The 19,237-nt window shown below is 43.0% G+C and overlaps 1 protein-coding gene across 1 annotated transcript in view; it reads right to left on the bottom strand.

The window, feature by feature from the left end:
• Positions 1 to 729: 729 nt before the first annotated feature.
• Skor2 (SKI family transcriptional corepressor 2) overlaps positions 730 to 19,237 on the bottom strand; it is a 41,792-nt gene continuing 23,284 nt past the window's right edge. The window contains exons 6-8 of the mRNA XM_021151021.3: positions 14,052 to 14,119; positions 6,897 to 6,962; positions 730 to 805 (exon numbers count right to left, since the gene is read on the bottom strand). Of these exons, the coding sequence (XP_021006680.1) occupies positions 6,900 to 6,962; positions 14,052 to 14,119 (131 nt within the window). The 3' untranslated portion in view covers positions 730 to 805; positions 6,897 to 6,899. The remainder of the gene's footprint in view (positions 806 to 6,896; positions 6,963 to 14,051; positions 14,120 to 19,237) is intronic.

Raw genomic sequence — 19,237 nt, 5'->3', positions numbered from 1 at the left:
CAAAGGCTAGCCTAACCCTTAATAACCATCTGTGAAGGAAATCTGTTTTCAAAAATAATTTATTCAAATACTTTATGCCAAAATAACTCTAAAAAGCATTAGTTTCCGAGTTGCCCCCCAAGCAAATATGCACTTAACTACATGAACACATCTATTACGTCATAGTTTTTTTTATTATAGACTTTTTATCCACATGAATGTTAAAGAAACTACAACAGAGTTAAATACCATTTTTGATAACATGATTATATTCTTAATTACACTCGATATTAAACTGTAAAATATTTCCAGAGGAATACAATCTTCATACCGCAGGCAGAGTACCAGAGAGGAAGGGGCCATGTGTGTTTGTCCAGCTTGGTATGGAAAGCAGGTTCGTCTAAACCTAAGCCCCCATTCCCAGGATTGTTCTTCTGTCTTCTTTCCACTATGAATCACTTCTGGAAGAGCAAAGGATAATCGTATGGCGCCGCAGAGACCACACAAACATTTCCCCACTCAGCACTTCCTACCCTCTGGGATCAGCTATGCTTTCAAAACACAAATATTCAAACTTTGGTTCCACCAAAAGATGTGACAAGCATTGATCACTCTGGTTGGCTCCCCCCTCCCCCCTCCTAATGAATGGCCGCCACAGTCTATTTTACATGGTTGCCCATGCTGGCGCGAGGTCACTTGTCCTTGGCTTCTCTCGGACCTGGTTTTGGTGCCCAAGCCCTTTCAGTTTGCAGTTCTTCTTTCTGCAGGTCCGAAGTGCTCAGTGGTAGGCTGTATCTTACAGAACAAGAGTGAGTGGGTCTGTCGCCTGGGAGGGAACAAAAACACAGGACAACCTAAGAAAACAAAAACACTTAGAGTGATGGAGAAGATAGCTTTATTACAGTTGCAATACATTTCAAATGAGTGTGTGAGTGTGTGTGTGTGTATGCACGTTAGGTTGTTGTGTGTGTATGTGTGTGCTGTATATGCACATGTATAGGTTGTTGTGTGTGCATGCACATGTATAGGTTGTTTGTATGTGTGTTGTATATGCACATGTATAGGTTGTTGTGTGTGCATGCACACTGGATGGAGTACATGCATGTCTATTAATATGTATGTGTACGTCACAGGTTGATGTCAGTCTCTTCCTACATCACTCTCTCCTCTATTTCTTGAGGCAGGGTCTCTCACTGAACCTGGGGTCCCTGATTTGGCAAGGCTGGATGGCCAGTGAGTCTTGGGGATACCTCTGTCTCTGCTCTTCCAGTGCTGGGGTTTCAGAAACACACAGCGGCATGATCGATAGGCATCCGAACTCAGACCCATATGTTTGTGAAGCAAGCACTTTGCAGACCCTGGAGACATTTTTTTAAAAATGTAAGTATGCTTAATATCTTTCTTTGTGTATATTTGTATGTTATGCAGGATTATGCATCTCTGCTGACTTTGAAACAAACTAGAACTGTTAGTGGTCTGCTTTGCCTTGCCTGCTTCACAGGAAAGGCCGTTGACTGGATTTAGAAGCTCCAGTTTGCTGTTGGGCAAGAATTAATCCAGCCTATCATGAAAGAACAGACGCAATCCATGCTCCCTCGCCTGCTGGTTTTAGTTGGATGCTCTAAAACATGCTATTTTGATTATTTATATTATTACTTTGTCTTATGACATGAGAGAAACTGTAGAAAAAGCCTAAAAGGATCTGTCACTCAAAATCAACAAGAGCATCAGATTGGCACACTCATAACTGATGACAAGAGGTGAAGCAGACTACAGAGCCATGGGGTTAGAGAAGCCCAGATAAACTTCAGAGTCTCGGGCCACACAGCAGCTAGTGTGCTCTTGTCTCTGTTCGTCGTGAAGGATGAAGATGCAGCTGGCTGTGTTTCAGTGATAAAATAAAGATTAAATAAAACAATTGACATAAGTGCTGAGGACAGTGGGGACCCATGGCTATTCTCAGTACAGGTTCTGAGAAGACCTTTGTCCTCTACCATCTGACAAGCATCTTCCTCTTTCTTCCTCTTTGGCCATACAAAAGGGAGGCAATGGCTTTCAACATCCTTCTGCAATGTTTTTCTCATTGCTTTTAAAGTTTTTCCTCTCTCTCTCTCCCTCCCTCCTCTCCCTCTCTCTCTCCCTCTCTCTCTCACAAATGAAGTGAAAACACGAGGAATTTAGCAGAAGGGTAGATATTCTCAACGTCGGTGTGTGCAGAAGCCACATTCTCAAACCCGCTAAAGTGTCTCAAGTAGCAGTTAGTGATAGAAAGAATGCAAATAGAGGCAAAATAGGTGGGTCATCTTCTGTGCCTCAGTTACACATGCTCCCGATTTGGTTTTAATAAGAGTAGCCTCAGGAGCTGGAGAGACAGCTTCATGGTAAGCAGGCACCGCTCCCGCAAGGACTGGAGTTGGATTCCCAGCAGCCATGCTTGCTTGATTCCACCTGCCCATGACTCCAGGGAATCTGACACCTTCCGCTGGGTTCTGGGGGTACCTATACTCATGTGTACCCTGCCCCCTCCCCACATAATTAAAAATAAAATAAAACTTAAAAAAAGAAAAAAAAAAAAAAGAAAAGCAGTCTTCTAGAGAAAGAGAAAGAATGCAGCAGAGAAGTCTGGGATGCAGGAGTGATCCCCAGGGCTGCAGAACAGGAAGAGACCTCGCCCTTTTATAATGTATATAAAACATTATATGTAATGTAACAATGTAACATATTAATGTAATGTAACAGCAAAGCCAAAGCCACTGGTGGGGTTACATTGTGTAACATTTAGAATCCCACCTGTTCCTCAGCAGCTCTAGTATCCAAAGAAGTCAAACAGATGAGGACTGTGAATCCTGACGTTATCAGCTCAGTTGCCAGCTCTGTGGCCTCCCTAAGCTTCAGTGTTGGGATCTATGAAACCGGGTCTGAAATGCGATCTACCTTACAGACTTACAACAGCTACCTCCCAGAGCTGTAAACCGCACAGGTAATAGAGCAGAATCCATTTGGTTCTGGATCTGGCACGGTTAATGCTAAAGTAATGGGAGATAGTATTGTTACAGCTTGGAGCACAGTGTACCATGGTAAATGAGCCGACCTAGGATGCACTTCCCGTTTAGGTAAAACAATTTCATTATTTCCTGGTAAAGACATGGGTGTTTTAGCCAGTTATCTGAATGGCACTTGTAAAAGTATGAAGGCAATTAAGAAAAGAAACAGTAATAATTAGAGCAACAGACATTGTAACATTTTCTTTTGGGGGTAGAGATTGCAGGCAGGTTATATGAGGTGTCTAGACAGGAGCTGGTCAGAGCAATCATTACAGACAAGGATGAATACCAGAAGTGATTCTGAAGTTAAAAATGGGCCCAGGGTCTAGAGAGATGGGCTCAGTGGTTAAGAGCACTTACAGCTCTTCCAGAGGACAGGGTTCACTTTCCAGCACTGAGAAGGCTCACATCCATTGACCACTTTGAACTCCTGCGCATACATGGTGCACATACATACAGGATGCACACACACACACACACACACACACACACACACACACACACACACACACACACAGAGAGAGAGAGAGAGAGAGAGAGAGAGAGAGAGAGAGAGAGTCAAATAAAATAGGAAGGGCCCAGGTAAGTATCCACATGTAACCCTTGGATAGGTTTCTTAACTCTTTCCCGTTGCTTTCCTGAGCTCGCAATACAACAGACTAGCCAAGCAGAACAATGTCTAATCTAATGGGGCTTGTTTTAGTAGATGCTTTAGAGATAAATAAACTAAACTACCCTTTACACAGCTGGTTTCTAAACAAATAGAATTCATTGCCCCAAAGGGGACTGTGCCTAGGTTGAAGAAAGACTTTAAATAAATCCACTGATAATGACTATTTTAAGGGCGGGCTAAGAGTGTTCAGTGCACGCGCCGTAGCTGTAAGGTTGGTGTTAGTAGGACTACCTTGGCTCTTCCGGTGGAATTACAGTTACTGTGCCGGCCTGGGTAGATGCTCTAATTTGACATACCATGGAATTTCTTATGTTCTAGCAGAGGGCCAAAGAAGATTTGTGGCGCAGTGGTATGTGGCAGTCGTCACTGAGCTTATTAAATGGATTGCCTGTGGTTTTGAAAAGCTTCCTCCCCTTAATATTCATATTGGAATCCACTGGGTGGTATGAGCATTGCCTTAAGGGTCACTCTTGCATAAGACGTTAATGCATCAGGCCCTAATTTGGAAACTTGTGGTCACTCAGGAAGACAGAACAGCCTCTCTCCCTTGGTGTAACGATTTTTATCTTGTAATCTCTCTTGGGGTAACTCCTCGAAGTCTCTACCCACTGAAATTCTGAGACCGCCTCTAACAACATGGTCGTGATTCTCTGCTTGGCTGACTTAGCTAAGCAGTTAAGTAACCGCTAATCTTCCCAAAGCACCAGGGTCTACTTAGAGAAATCCCTGTTGTCTGCAAGGATGGAAACAAAATCAGCATGAGGGAAGCATTAGTTACAAAGCATAAATCAATCTTTCTCCACAGTGGCGCGGCCATGTGCTACATCGCTGGCAGAGACTTCATGACTGTGAGTGTCACTGTGTAGGTGCAAGACGGGCTTTTGTGACAAGCAGGGCAGATGAGATGGGAGGGAAAGGAAGAAAGACTCGTTGACGTTCTTACACATGTATCAAGCTACCCTCTCTCTAATGGATGATTCTCACAAACACCGAGGCAAACATTCAATACGACATCTTTTACGCGAGGCTCACAAACATGCAAAGCTAACTTATATTGAGGGCAAGATATGGAAGAAATATGATTGGGAGCAAGGCAAGACTGTCATTAAGGGCTTGGAACTTAAAAGCAAATTTATCTTGTAAATACTGACTCTGTTTTGACTGCAGACTTCACCACTTATTTGACTTCATAATTTGTAGGCTTTGCCAAATGAGTGTTCTACCAAGGTTATTTTTAAACACGCACACTAATATTTTTTCTCGTGATTTGAAGAAAATTAGTTTGGCATTTTCAAATACTTATAACCACTCATTTGGGATGTTCTTGTCTTGATTACCTTCGATATCCTGATTTAAGATGGAATCTGAACAACTTATAACATTCTCGTTCTCTTTCCTAGTACCAGCTTTCTCTACCACAATATGGAAAAAAAAATCAACATGCCAACATCAGACTTAGGAAAAATATTTCAGCTGAGAGCCAAACTCACACAAACATTTGAATTTAGCTTCATGGAGACAGCATAGGATGCTTTTACTTAAATCTCTGCTAAGGACAAGGTGTCCAGGATGGAGTAGACAATACTGCGTCTAAGGCTGTGTGTGCCTTGGCACCTCTTCCTAGCTTGGCAACACAGACACAAGATGTCACATCTCCCCTCTCTGCATTTCATTTCCTGGTGTACAAAATGAAGAGACAGCACAAGATTTGGAGAGACAGATGAAATGGTGGCATTATCATTACCAAAGCAAATACTGAAGTATACTCCCAATAGAGATGGCAGCAAGGCCAGTCATGCGCACATGGTAGATACACAATGTGCTGAAGAGAAGCTCGTGCGAGAGAAAGGACAGTGAACCTCCTTTGTAAGGGTTTCCCTTATGAATAGACTCTAGCGAGTTAAAAAGACAATTAAGAGCGGGACGTCTCACATCTTCTGAAGGCAATGGAGAAAATGCATCTCTTGCCCAGAAGCAGGAGGAAATGCTACTCCGAGGATTGGGAGATGATGCCGTGGGAGAGATGCTCTCTGTGAAAACACAAGGACCTGAGCTGGGATCCTTGGTACCCAGAGAAAATCTGGGTCTGGTGGGCCGTGTCTGTAACCCAAGCGCTGGGGTGAGGGGATGGTAGAGACAGGTGGATCGTGGTAGCTTGCTGCCGCTAGTCTGGCTGAATTGGTGACTTCCGGCTTCAGTGAAGATATGGAATCAAAAAGTAAGATGGAGAGCAATATAGGAAGATAACCCAGCATTGACTTCAGGCCTTCAGATTCTGCATGGACAAGTGTTTCTGCGTACATATGTACATACATGCATGCATGCATACATGCACGCACGCACGCACGCATGAATACCCTGGACTTGCCCTGATTCAGAAATTCTGACCCTTAGATCATCCTAACCCATTTTTCATAGAAACAAACATGTTCTAGGTTTTTGCAGTCTTACAATTCTAATTAACAAGTGTGTCTTCCTCAAAAGGCTCCAAAGGCTGCTTCTGAAATTCTTAGGCATACTTTGACTATACTTAGAGAATTTTCACTGCCTGTTTTCCCTTAAGTTTATTTATTTATTTTTGTCTTTTAAATTGTTGCCAGGAAAGTGACCTTGAAGTTGGTTTCATTTGCAAGAACTACTTTGGTTTAGGGAAAGGCCGGCTCACTATTCCCTGACCAGAAATTCTCCGTAATCTATATTACTCCTCGGTTCATGTCACCAGAAGTCACCAACTCAGCTGGACTAGCGGCAGCAAGCTATCACGATCTACCTGTCTCTACCATCCCCTCACCCCAGTGCTTGGGTTACAGACACCGGCCACCAGACCCAGGTTTTCTCCGGGTGTCTCATGGAGAGTCAGACTCAGGGAGACTTCTGGCAACAGCAGTGAGAGATGACACACTGCTGTTACTTCAGAGGGGCAGAGAGAAGGAAACATTATAATAGAAATGATTCTTGTTTCTAAAGACTGGATAGGGACATTTGCATATCCAAGCGTTTGCCATGGCATTTCTAGGAAGCCCTTAGCCATTCATTTAGGAAGTCCGAGCCTGGGATTACAAACACATTTGCTATATTGACTTAAACACTGAAGACAACTTTCTCAATCCCTCGGGCTATTACAAACACCTCAATGATGAGCACACCAGCACTGGCAGGAAGGATTATCGAGAAAACCTGTGTCCGTTGGCAAATCTCACCTTTTAGCTTTTGCTGAGATGGGCGCCAAGCTTCTCTTTCCTGATCAAGCTTGCTGCATAGGGGATCTGTAAGACAGAAACATGCAAGGTCATCAAGCCGGAGACAGGTGCTCAGTGGAGACCCTTCACCCCTAACAATGCCAGTGGATCTTCCCTGCAGAGAAGAGAGCCTTCTCAGCTCAGCAGTGCCAGGCTGCTGGGGCACAGCATAGGAAAGGCCACCTACAAGCAATCGCAAAGAGGAGTGTGTTGCTATAGAGTATCATTGAGGTTAAAATGAGGCTTTTAACAAGGTATTAATAGTACAGTATTATTAGTATTTGACAAGTGAGTTACAATGTTGAAATAGGTCCAAGGGGCACAAACGATGAATGTGATTACAAACTAGCACAAGGTAATTGGTTTAATTAGAGTGCTTCCTTTATAAAACATGCTACCATTGTGAATCACAAAGAAGACTTAGCATAAATTATTACTGTGGCTAAATTCTCAATTACTGATGAGAAGAACTAGAAATAACTGCACTGAATGGGAGACATGGCTCATTCTAAGTGGAGGGCCTTGAGAGTGAGTCTGAAGAGTGGGTTGTGAATGGAAGCCTATCACATTTGATATGCGACTTTTCATTAGAAAGTCCAAACGGCTGAGAGGAGACATACATTATTTACATTTGTTTTTACACTGACCCCGGTCAAACGACTCTGTCATTGTGTTATTCTAACCCTGTTCAAGCAACTCAGTCATTGTGTTACCTGCCTGCATCATTCTGAGGTTAAATGTGGGCTCTAAATTTGCATCTATGCTACATTTGAGGGGACAAATATCCAGCCCTCTTTTGATATTTTATTTATTTTTATTTTGTGTGTACGTACGATTGTTTGGCCTGCATGTATGTGTGCACACCGACTTCATGCAGTGCTGTGGAAGGCAGGTGGGGCTGTCAGATTCCCTGGGAATAGTTAAAGACTATCGTAAGCTACCATGTGGTTGCTGGGAATTGAGCCTGGGTCCTTTGGAAGAGCAGTCAGTCATCTTAACAGCTGAGTCATCTTAACATCTCTCTAACTTCAATACTCAGTCTTTTAGAATGTAACCCAAAAGATGACTATTATATACAAGTAGTAAGAGGAGAAATACAATCATTTCCCTTCTCTTAGATAACACTTCCTCTCTGCCTCCTTCTCCCCCCTTTTCCCTCCCTCCCTCATCTTTCTTCCCTCTTTTCTTTATAGCTCAGACTGAGTTAAGCTTGTGATCCACCTGCCTCAGCCTCCCGAGTATTAGGATTATAGGTGTGCACCAGTGTGCTTGGCTATGGAATATTTTGATATTTTGCTAATGCATCTTTTCACTCCCAGCCTTTTAATGGGTATTGGGTTTACTCTCTCGATCCACTTACCGGTCCACACATGAACCTTTATCAATGGAAAGAGACTGTGAGATGACAAGGCTATGGTGACTAAGATAAGCGGGGACATTTTGCTATAAATTGTTCTAATGGACAAGAAGAAGAGAAAAAAACCAAGCACCTCTCTATTTTGAAACACGAACATGTCTGATAAAGCGCAAGCAGCAGCATTGAAATTAACGAGCCACACCGCAGCATAAAGTGTTCAGTGATCTAGTCTCATATGGCAGGATGTGGGCTAAGATCACTCAGGTAGATCTGACAAGGGCCGTTAAATAGGGACCTGCTCTAGTCACTTTCTCTCATGGGAGGTTGTGTTATACCTGTTATTTAGAGACACCCTTGAATGGAGGTTTCCCATTCTGGTGTAGGCTGTAGATACCAAAGAACGTGGGTGATCTCCCTTGTAAGCTGCATAATACGAGGGTCTTGTATGGAATTTTATCATTTAGGATAGCAAGATCTGATATAAACCTCCGAGTGAGAGGATAAGTCAACAGAAAGACATGCCTGTTCCACTTCCCTGTTTACAAAGGGTATTTAAAATGAGGATCAGATACTACGGGACTTTGTAGGGGGCTTTTATGTGCAGGGCAGTGTAGGAGAGGAATTCATAGCATCCTCGACCACTCCCCAAAGTGAGTAAACCACATGCTAACCCAAAGGGAACTGCAGGAACGATGCTTCTGTCAGTCAAGTCTCATATCTCCCCTTTCGCTTCCCCTCCTCTCCACTCTCCTCCTTCACCTCCCTTGCTAAAGGGGGTGGGGGCTATCTCCAAATAATGGCATCAGGGTCTCAGAGCTCCAGGTTAGAACTTAAATGCCACAGAGAGTTGTCCACATACAAATGCAGGCTTCCATGTCCACGTCTTTGGAGCAAGGATAAAATAAAAGCCAGGCAATGCAAGGGCAAAGAGCCCAGGCATCCAACCCTGCATCATAAATAGTAAATAAAGATTGCCACGTGACCCACTCATTCCTTAAAACTATACCAGTTTACAGAGTCCAAGGCCCACCTTCCCCTGAACATTTTCACATCTCTGAAATTGGATGTATGATGATTGATGGTATATTAGAATTATAGTTGGAAGCTTTTTTTCTCTGTGAGTCATTAGGCAACGGTACCTTGTTCAGTTGATGGCTTCTCAGACTCGACAGAACATAATGCTGGATTTACAGATGCCAGCAAACACTCCTGACTTGGGAGCTTCGTATTACAAAGACTTACAAAGCTCTCTTCATTTTCACCAGTGTGGAAATCATGAGGCTTGGATAGGGAACTTTGAAATGTTTATAACTTATATCTTATCCAGTTGACCCTAAGAGGACAACGGCATTGGTATCTCACCACAAAAACAAAAACCAACCAAACAAACAAAAAACCCAAAAACTTTCTATTTTGTGCCAGTTAGTTTGAGTTCAAACACTCAGGTGAGTCAATATCTCGAAGGTAGAAACGTGACATGAATGCCCCAGGATGGAGAGACGTCATTGTTAAGACACAGGGCACTTGATCACTAGAGGAAAAAAAGGTGCATAGTGGTCAAAGTGTCTATACTATAGAGTCTTACGGAAGTGTCTGTGGAAGCTCAGATTTCATCAAGCCCAAAGGCTTGCAGGGACCTCCTTAATACATATACTTAGCCCCCAAAGCAAAGCTTCTTAATGTATCTGGGAATCTTTTTGTAAAAATACAAGACCGGGACAGTTAGTTCTATCTGTCTTTTATAGAAATTAGGTCAAGTTCTCCTCCCAAGGAATGTTAGACAACATCCGAGGAAAGACGGTTGTCATCGAGAGGCTGTGTTCTCACTCAGGAGCTGGCTCAGAAAGACGTAGAGTTCCTCAGAGAAGTGGTAAGCTGGCTTTACCATGAATGAAACATCAGGACTAAATTTATTGCTTGAATGTTATTTTAATTGAAGGCTTTTAGTGGGAGTGCTTCCAGTTCCCCGACTGCCTGTGACTGCAGCTTTCTAGAACAACAGCAGAGGGCGCTTCAAGACTGGCACATGTCTTATAACTCTAAGCCTGGGCAGTAGCTGTCAGGCAGGTTCAGGGGCTAAGTCTGGGTCTAGCCCTGAATTGATGGGGTACTCTGTACTTGTAGTTGACAGCATCCTTAAAGATCTTGGGGTTTGAAGAGCAAACCTACAGTAATTGCTTAGACGGGTGTTCTTTCTTAAAGAACAGTTGTCAAATTAACAATGAAAAAAAAATCTCATCAAGTTCTTGCTAGAAATTATTACATTTTCCAGGACTTAAATCTATTTCGATTAAAAGTTTATGTATTGAAGAAAATATCTTCACTTTCTTCCCAACCCTAATAGACAGTATATTTCACTTTTAAAATTCTCCTGGAGGTCCTGTGTCTTTTATTGCACTTAATATTTTCACAAATTTCCTAAATTTTAAGAGTTTGGCATTTGGTTCATATGTAGAGAAATGTCTACTTTTTGTAGAAATAAATCTGGCTTCATGGAGAAAACACTTCAAGCATTTGAAAACTCAGAACAGGGATGGCAGGTTTTTTTTTTTTTCCACACAAGTAATAGAAAATTCAAATTTTAAGTATTATTTTAAGAGTTAGCATGTGGCCATTTATAAATGTTAAGTAACCTAATTCTGCATGTGCTTTAACACTAGCATCACAGTATATATGCATTCATTTATAAATGCACAAGGCGACGCCATCATTTGGCTGTATAGCCATTACAAGTTTGTATTCAACAAACTAGAATAAGAAAGCACAGAAATTATAGTCAGCAGAGGATCTGAAAAAATGTAGGAACCAAAGAAATTCATAATTTTCTTTTTATGGCAATGATACCCAAGATGCTTTCCGTGGAAGTATTTCAAATAGGAACACCGTGTAACAATACAGAAGGAATGTGCTCTGCATCTACAGCAGCCATTACCAAATATGATGGCTTTAATATATTTTTAATTCTCCAGGATTGCAGGATAGGCCAGGTTTTACTTCATCTGAAGAAAAGAGTGTGCATTCTGTGATTCTACGGTATATAGACTCTGAATACAAAATGGCCGTAGTGGCTTACTTTGTTACCAGGAGGCAAAGTTCACAACCATATTTACAGACAGAGAGACCATTCCACTAAAACCGGGAGAGCAAATGAAAGTGTGACACTTGTTCACTCCTTGAATAATCTTCAGATATTCTTTGACGATATCCCCACAGGTCTTTTATAGATACATAAAGCTGAAGGAGGAACTGGATAAGTTACTGTGCAAAACAACATTGAGCCACTTGTCTCATTTCTAAAGTAGGTAGAAGAATTCCAAAAAAAACGGTTCCTTTCTGCCCCAAATCAACTCTGACACCAGGCTTATCCAGTTCTACTATTGGAGACATTATTTTGAGAAGAGCCATGCTATTCTGCTGGTCACTCATACTGGTGACACCACATGGTCTCCAGGTGCATTCATGATTATACGCATGTGACTTTGGATTGTAATATTCCTGCCAGGTTCAGCCTTACAGAAGCTCATTTTCGAGAGAATGAACACTCAGGGGATGCGCATTGAGTCCAACTTGGTAGACCTTACAACATGTCTGCTAGCTGCAGAGAAGTAATAGCACAATAGCTTTCCATACGTCACTTGCGTGCCTTCCTGTACTGGTGTAAGAGAGCATGGGGGGGGGCATCAGACTGACCTGGGAAAAACTGAGAAAGAATGAAAAAGACTGGGTGTATTGTAGGGGGGTGGGGGAGGGCTTGGGGTGACTGGTGCAACAAAATGTTTGTTTCAAGTGTTGAAGGCTATGCACGGGGCTGGGTTCTGGAGGCAGCTCAATAGCCCTGGGTGTCCAAAAGAGAGGAAGAAGGAGAAACAAAGTCATGTTTGTTTTCTTAATTTTTATGTTGTTTGCCTTTAAATGGCTGTAAATTTCAGGAATTATATTGTACCTAAAGAGGCGTGTGTGTGTGTGTGTGTGTGTGTGTGTGTGTGTGTGTGTGCCCGTGCTCGGGAGCACAAGTGTGTTAGGGGGTTGTGTCTTAGCTCTTCAAGACTGTTTCATTCACCCCAGGAACACTTTACTACCAAGTGGGTCATGACATAATAACATTTGCTGTGTTTAGTAATACCAAATTGTATCTTTCATGTATCTCGAAAGACCTGGGACATTTTCTCTCTAGCAACAGTGCATGCTGTTATATGGATACATCATTCTTTCCTGTTACTAAAGAAACTGTCAAAAGAAATCAAGACCTTAAAACTGGCTTTAGAAAGCGCCCTGCAATGAACGCCCAGCTCCTTCCCTATAGCCCATTTTGCTCTATTTCCCTTTTAAAGGTCAGATAACAAGATACCTTATGTTAACTAAGTCAGGTCTTAACGTTCTATCCCCCCCCCCCAATCCTACACTTATATTCTTCCTTGAGGGACACAACAATGAGTGTGTTCACTGTAAGGGATGTTAGCTCTTACCATCGGCAATCAAAGGCTGAGCAGAGTCGCTAAGTTTGTTTTCAGTCTCTGTATGCAATGTCTTATCGATCGGGTAAGAATATCCTCAGCTTCCCAGTGAATTTAGATATAAACAAAACCAATACACCACCACCTCCATCAACAACAACAGCAATAACCCCCCTACCCCCACCCCCACACACAAGAACAACATTCTGAGCAAAATCTGGTATCAAGGTTTTCCAATCCTGGAATTATTAATGAGCACCTGAGACCAGAGAAGCCATGGTGGAAATGTCACAGTTCTTAGAAATTCCACTTTCAGCTAAGACCTCTAAGAAGAAGATGTCATGCATCTAAAATGGCTTTAATTACTCTCAGGAATCTCTGTGAACATGGGCATGCTTCCTCCTTCCATACAAAGGAAACATTAGCCACCATCTTTCTCAAATAATCCTGCCAGCGAACTACATATTTGACTCTTAGGATGAGACACTTCAGACGTGCTCAGTGGTCTGAGGGTAGAAACAGATCAACTAAAAAAAATATCAAACGGCCAAAATTATGACAGCAGTGCTTCCAAAATATCACCGTAAATCTTTATTCAGATGCTTAAAAAAATAATCTCAAAAATATTGAGTATAAACGATTTTCCCTATGTTTGCTCTTTGGAAAATGAAGCAGCTTGGGAGAATGATTTAAAAACCTAGGGCTCATACCAGATGCGTCTGCACGGGGTGAAACAGTGAAGCATTCGGAAAACAAAACCTCAAAACAAGATCCTTCTATCTATCTGTGTTCTCCTGACTGCTGCTGTCATTTAAAGGGATCGCTTCGAGGCTAGGATAGAGAAGAACGCTTCCTATGGAAATGACTTGTTTCTTTTCATCAACCCTTGGGGGCCTGTAATTGGTTAATTGCGTGTATACTCCTGTTCTATTGGCTGAGGAGGGCCTGGCTGGTGAGAGGTGCAGAGGGCAGGAGCTAGTGTCCCCTTCTGTGAATTCCCATCTCATCCCTGCATGGTGCCTGCGAATTTGCACTGGGAAAGAATGCTGGGTACCTCTGGTTTGCCCACAGAGGCAATGCACACATCTGTGTACTAACACATGGAAGGTAGTTACAGTTAGAAGAAACACACTGACACATCTGTTTACTCTGAGCCTACGTAAATCCCTTGGTAATTAGCATCTCAACCAGCGGAGAGGTAAGTGGACCAAAGGATTCCTGGCAGAACACAGTGGGGCATGCATTGAGGGCTTTGAATACAAATCAGGGATGTTGCATGCATTTATAAACAGAAATGTGTCTTACGATTTGTAACTGTTGCACCATCTCTTCTCGGTAAGCCAGTTCCCTTTTCATCTGATCCTGAAAGTTATCTGGGGAGGAGAGAAAAAGAAGGAAACTAAGGAAGATGCAAAATCCAGGTTTAGTGCTCATCTGGCCCTCCAAATCCTAGACTCCTGGGATGAGGATTGAACCAACCTTAGAACATCAACAACATGACCCCGAACCTGTAATAAACAAAATGGAGTATGTTCTGTCCACACAGCGTCTATCTATATCAGCGACAGAGCAGAGCTTCTGAAACTCGTTCTATGCTTCCTCTGAGAAGCATTTGTGTGACCTAGGTATGTAGGTATATAAAGTAGGTATACAAGACAAACATTGATTGATATATCAATCATAAAGGAGTTTGTTTTAGAACAGCTTTCTGGCATACTCAGATGGCTCTGCCTAACTTTATGTAAAGAGTTAAATGTTAGCAGAGTGTTTGATACTATTGGATACCTTCGGCATTTGCTGGAGTTGATTGATAGTCTGATCTTGTAATTATCAATACCGAGAACGTGGTTTTACATAGATATGTACCACAAAATGGCAGAAGTATGCTTAGGGCCATTTCAGAAATTGTTGGAAATTCTATCCTAATCCAAAACCAAAAAAAAAAAAAAAAAAAAAAAGAATCAATAAATGATTCTTTTAGGAAAACTCAAGTCAGCAGCTCAAACATTGATTAAAAAAACCAAACAAAACAAGCATTCTAACACCATATAGTTAAAAGATAAATTAAATTGATTTTTTTTTCTTTTTTGAGATAGGGTTTCTTTGTGTAACAACCCAGAGTGTCTTGGACCTGTTTTGTAGACCAGGCTGGTCTCAAACTCACAGAAATCCCCCTGCCTCTGGCTCCCAAGTGTTGAAATCAAAGGTGTGCGCCACCACACCCGGCTAAATTGGTCCTTATAAGCTGAGGAATGATGAGAGGGAGATATAAAAAATATGTGTACGAGGTCCTTGAGAGATGTCACAAGTTAAGAGAACTAGCTGTTCTTTCAGAGGCCGCTGGCACCCTCATGGCAGCTCACAACTGTCTAATTCCAGGGTCTTCCTCTACCTTCTGTTGGCACTTGACATGTAGTGCATAGATAGGTATGAGAGCAAAACACCCATACACATTAAAAAACAAAACAAAACAGTTTTAAAATTGTTTTCTGTAACTACACATTCTGTTTAAAGAGCACACAACTTTGTGTGGTAATTATGAAATTCAAAACACACGGTTCTCAAGCCGAGGCATTCCTGTAGCATTTCGTGGTTGGGCATGACTTGGCCAGCAAGCCAGTGGTGGTCAGCAGGGAATAGTGCTCTGTAAAATGAAGCAAGCACTGCCCAGACACCTTGCTTCATCATGCTTTTGATTTGCAGCCAACTTTTGGTCATTTACTGTTCAGAAACCTTTGACTGTTGCCCCAATTTGCATGACTCCCACATCCTCTTATGTGACCCCATGTGAGGTTGTGGCCCACGGTGCATTACCTGTAGACTAAAGTATGTGAGAAGATTGACATGATTTAAATGAAAACACTAAGCAATGCTATATGACCCTGGCATATTCATGAAGTTTTGTTATGTGCAGAGGGTCCTGGAGTTAATCCCCATAGATATGGAAGGATGACTACATTTGAAAAATATGGCTGACAGCAGCCTAGAGTCTCCTACCCCTTTTAGGCCTCTCCTCTCCTCTCCTCTCCTCTCCTCTCCTCTCCTCTCCTCTCCTCTCCTCTCCTCTCCTCTCCTCTCCTCTCCTCTCCTCTCCTCTCCTCTCCTCTCCTCTCCTCTCCTCTCCTCTCCTCTCCTCTCCTCTCCTCTCCTCTCCTCTCCTCTCCCCTCCCCTCCCCTCCCCTCCCCTCCCCTCCCCTCCCCTCCCCTCCCCTCCCCTCCCCTCCCCTCCCCTCCCCCCCTCCCCTGCCCTCCCCCTGCCTTCCCCTCCCCTGCCCTCCCCTGCCCTCCCCTCCCCTGCCCTCTTTCCTCTCTCCCCACCTCCTTTCCCCTCCCCTCCTCTCCCCTCCCTCTCTCACCTCCCCTCTCTCTTCACCTCTCTTTTCCTCTCCCCTCACCTTTCCTCCTTCTCCTCCTTTCTCCCTTCTCCTGTCTCCTCCTCTACTTCTCCCCCTCCTCTTCCTTGTCCTTTTCTTTTAAAGACAATACCTGTGTAGCCCTAGCTGGTCTTGAACTCTCTAATCAGGCTGGCCTTGATATTTCTGCCTCCCAACGGTTACAGGAACATGCCACAGGTCTACTTTTTTATTTGTAAGTAAACCATTTAGTGATTTGAAGATATGTTTTCAACACTATAATTTTATTAGACTACACAGGAAATTCTGAGAGGTAATGCCACCTCTTTTTACAGAGGTATCCCATGCTCTATTGAGTCTGTTCCTTTGTATGTAAGAACCACCCAGAAATGTGCATTGCAGACATGTTCTCTACCTGTGCAAGTCACAGCATGGAAATCCCCTACTGTCTGCAGAGCTGCCAGTGAGGAAGGGAGTAGCTCAGGCAGTGCTGAACACTGCACACTTGTGATGCCTTCTGGGTAGTAAGAAAATGCTTGCCTGGATCCCTTGCAGCTTAGTGTCTTGTATGCCAGCCTGCCTCTCCAAATATCAAGCCTTCCCATCCCATGCCAGCCCTGTTGTGGTCTTCTTTAGTCTCATCAATGCTATAGACTTGGCCACAATCCCAGGTGGCTGCTATATAGAACAGCATTGACATTCTATGTGTTAATTATTTTATTTTTTTTCTAAATTCCTTCCAAACCTATAGCAAGCACAGCACAGCACAGCACAGCACAGCACAGCACAGCACAGCACAGCACAGCACAGCACAGCACAGCACAGCATGTTCTGCATGGGTTTGTTTTTTAAAGTGTAGTCCTGGATAACATTGCTTTTTCCCCTTAAAAAAAAAACAAAAAGACATAGATTCACACTGCACTGTGGCTGATAGGCAGAAGCTTGGAGAAATACAGAAACCTCACCCACAGCTTTTCTTCTCTTCTTTCTTTACCTTTACAGTCATCTAACTGTCAGTGGATGCTCTGTGATTCCCCCACCAGCTCCCTTGTCACCTCCCATGTGCCGGTGCCTCCTTCTGAACAGGCTTCTGAGGGCCTCACATCTCTAGTTCCTCCTCCACAAATCCCTGTCATTTCCCTAAAATTCTGCCTGAAAAAAAACTTCAGCGGCTTCCCAACATTTTCAAGGTCACAAATCCTAAGTCTCGGGGAATAAAAATAATTGGTCTTTCACTTTCTTGGCATTTACCTTTCTATACGATTATAATTCCTTCCCCCCAAACCAAGGCATACATTATCGTTTGTGTTCGAAAAGCATCAGAGCCCTACTTTCATGTCTAAATGTGATGAGGAAGATTTTAGAGTAGTGGCGACAGGGTGGGTCAATGAGGGGGTATGGGGGTGCCGAGCAGAGAGCTAAAGAGCATCTTTGGGAGGAAGGAGGAAGGGGCATCGCAGGCAGACTGTGGCAGAGGTCAAGGGGGAAATTCCAGGAACATTGCAAGCCAACCACCCACTCCCCAGCTTGTAAACAGGCATTATGTTCCTTGTCTCTGGATCCTTCCTTGTTCCTGCTGTGGTCTACCACAGGTACCACAGGTACTTATAGCAAGCACCTTCATTTTCCTAAATCCCAGTTCAAATGCTTCCTCCCTGTAAAAAGTCTCCCAGTTCCCTGGGCTCTCCTACCAGAAGCAGCTATCTTTCTTTTGGATTCTTCCAGCCAGCTGCACATATCTTCTCTAACACATCCAAAGTACATATTACTAGCTGGGATACAACTGTCTTCCATCTAGCTATATAGTGAGTTCCCAGGACGGGAAGGTAAGTTTTAGATACTTTAAAAATCTCTAGGCCCACAGCAGTCTTCAGTGAGAATCAGTGAAGACTGAAGGAATGGGATTAAAAAAAAACAGCATTATCACCAGAGGGCCAGAGCTTTGGTGCCCTGCCCTGGGTCCCTGAACCTTCCTTGGAAGGAACTGGGAGAGAATGATGTCCCTGGGAAATATTCTTATTTTAACATTATAAGATCTGATGCAGAACAAACTTATTTGGTCAGGGACAAATGCCCTTTCTGCAGTCTCATGCCGGGAGCAGAAGTGCGTGATTCTTATATGTCCTGATGCTGATTAGAAGTTAGGTGCTGTGGGAGGAGTTGGTAGCCATCACACAGCAGGAGGCCCTGGAGTTGGTCAGAGTCCACAGTCTGGGCACGGGGTAACAAGAGAAACATCCACCACAAACTGACCTGGTATTAAAGCCATCTCTAATGGCTTGCCCCCTAGAACCTCCATATAGCTGCCATATTCCCAGACAAGAGGCCTGCCTGCCTTTCTTTCTTTCTTTCTTTCTTTCTTTCTTTCTTTCTTTCTTTCTTTCTTTCTTTCTTTCTTTCTTTCTTTCTTTCTTTCCTTCTCTCTTCTTTCTTTCTTTCCTTCCTCTTTCTTTCTTTCTTTCTTTCTTTCTTTCTTACTTTCTTTCTTTCTCTCTTCTTTCTTTCTTTCCTTCCTCTTTCTTTCTTTCTTTCTTTCTTTCTTTCTTTCTTACTTTCTTTCTTTCTCTCTTCTTTCTTTCCTTCTTTCCTTCCTCTCTCTCTTTCTTTCTTTCTTTTTCTCTCTTCTTTCTTTCTCTTTCTTTCTTTTTCTCTCTTCTTTCTTTCTCTCTCTTCTTTCTTTCTCTTTCTTTCTTTCTTTCTTTCTTTCTTTCTTTCTTTCCTTCCTTCCTTCCTTTCTTTCTCTTTCTCTCTTCTTTCCTTCCTCTTTCTTTCTTTCTTTCTTTCTTTCTTTCTTTCTTTCTTTCTTTCTCTTTCTCTCTTCTTTCTTTTTCTTTCTTCCCTTCTTTCCTTCCTTCCTCTCTTTCCTTTCTCTCTCTCCCTCTCTCCCTCTCTCTCTCTCTCTCTCTCTCTCTCTCTCTCTCTCTCTCTCTCTCCTTTTCCTCGTGTGAGAAGAGAACTTTCCTCACAGTAGATTCCTCTAGTCAGCCAGCGATCTGCCCAGAGTGGTAATTGGGCGGGGGGGTGGGGTGGGGAGGGGATGAGGATAAGGGGCAGCCAGGAGCTGATGACCCAGCTGGGACACTTGCCTGGATCCTAGAAAGTTCCGGGGCATAGGGTGGGACAGCAAAGGGCAATTTA

Source organism: Mus caroli, unplaced genomic scaffold (genome assembly GCF_978045245.1).
Source record: "Mus caroli unplaced genomic scaffold, Mus_caroli_1 scaffold_19, whole genome shotgun sequence".
NCBI lineage: Eukaryota > Metazoa > Chordata > Mammalia > Rodentia > Muridae > Mus > Mus caroli.
The sequence above is the reverse complement of the archived record's forward strand: the minus strand, read 5'-3'. Positions and strand labels throughout refer to the sequence as shown.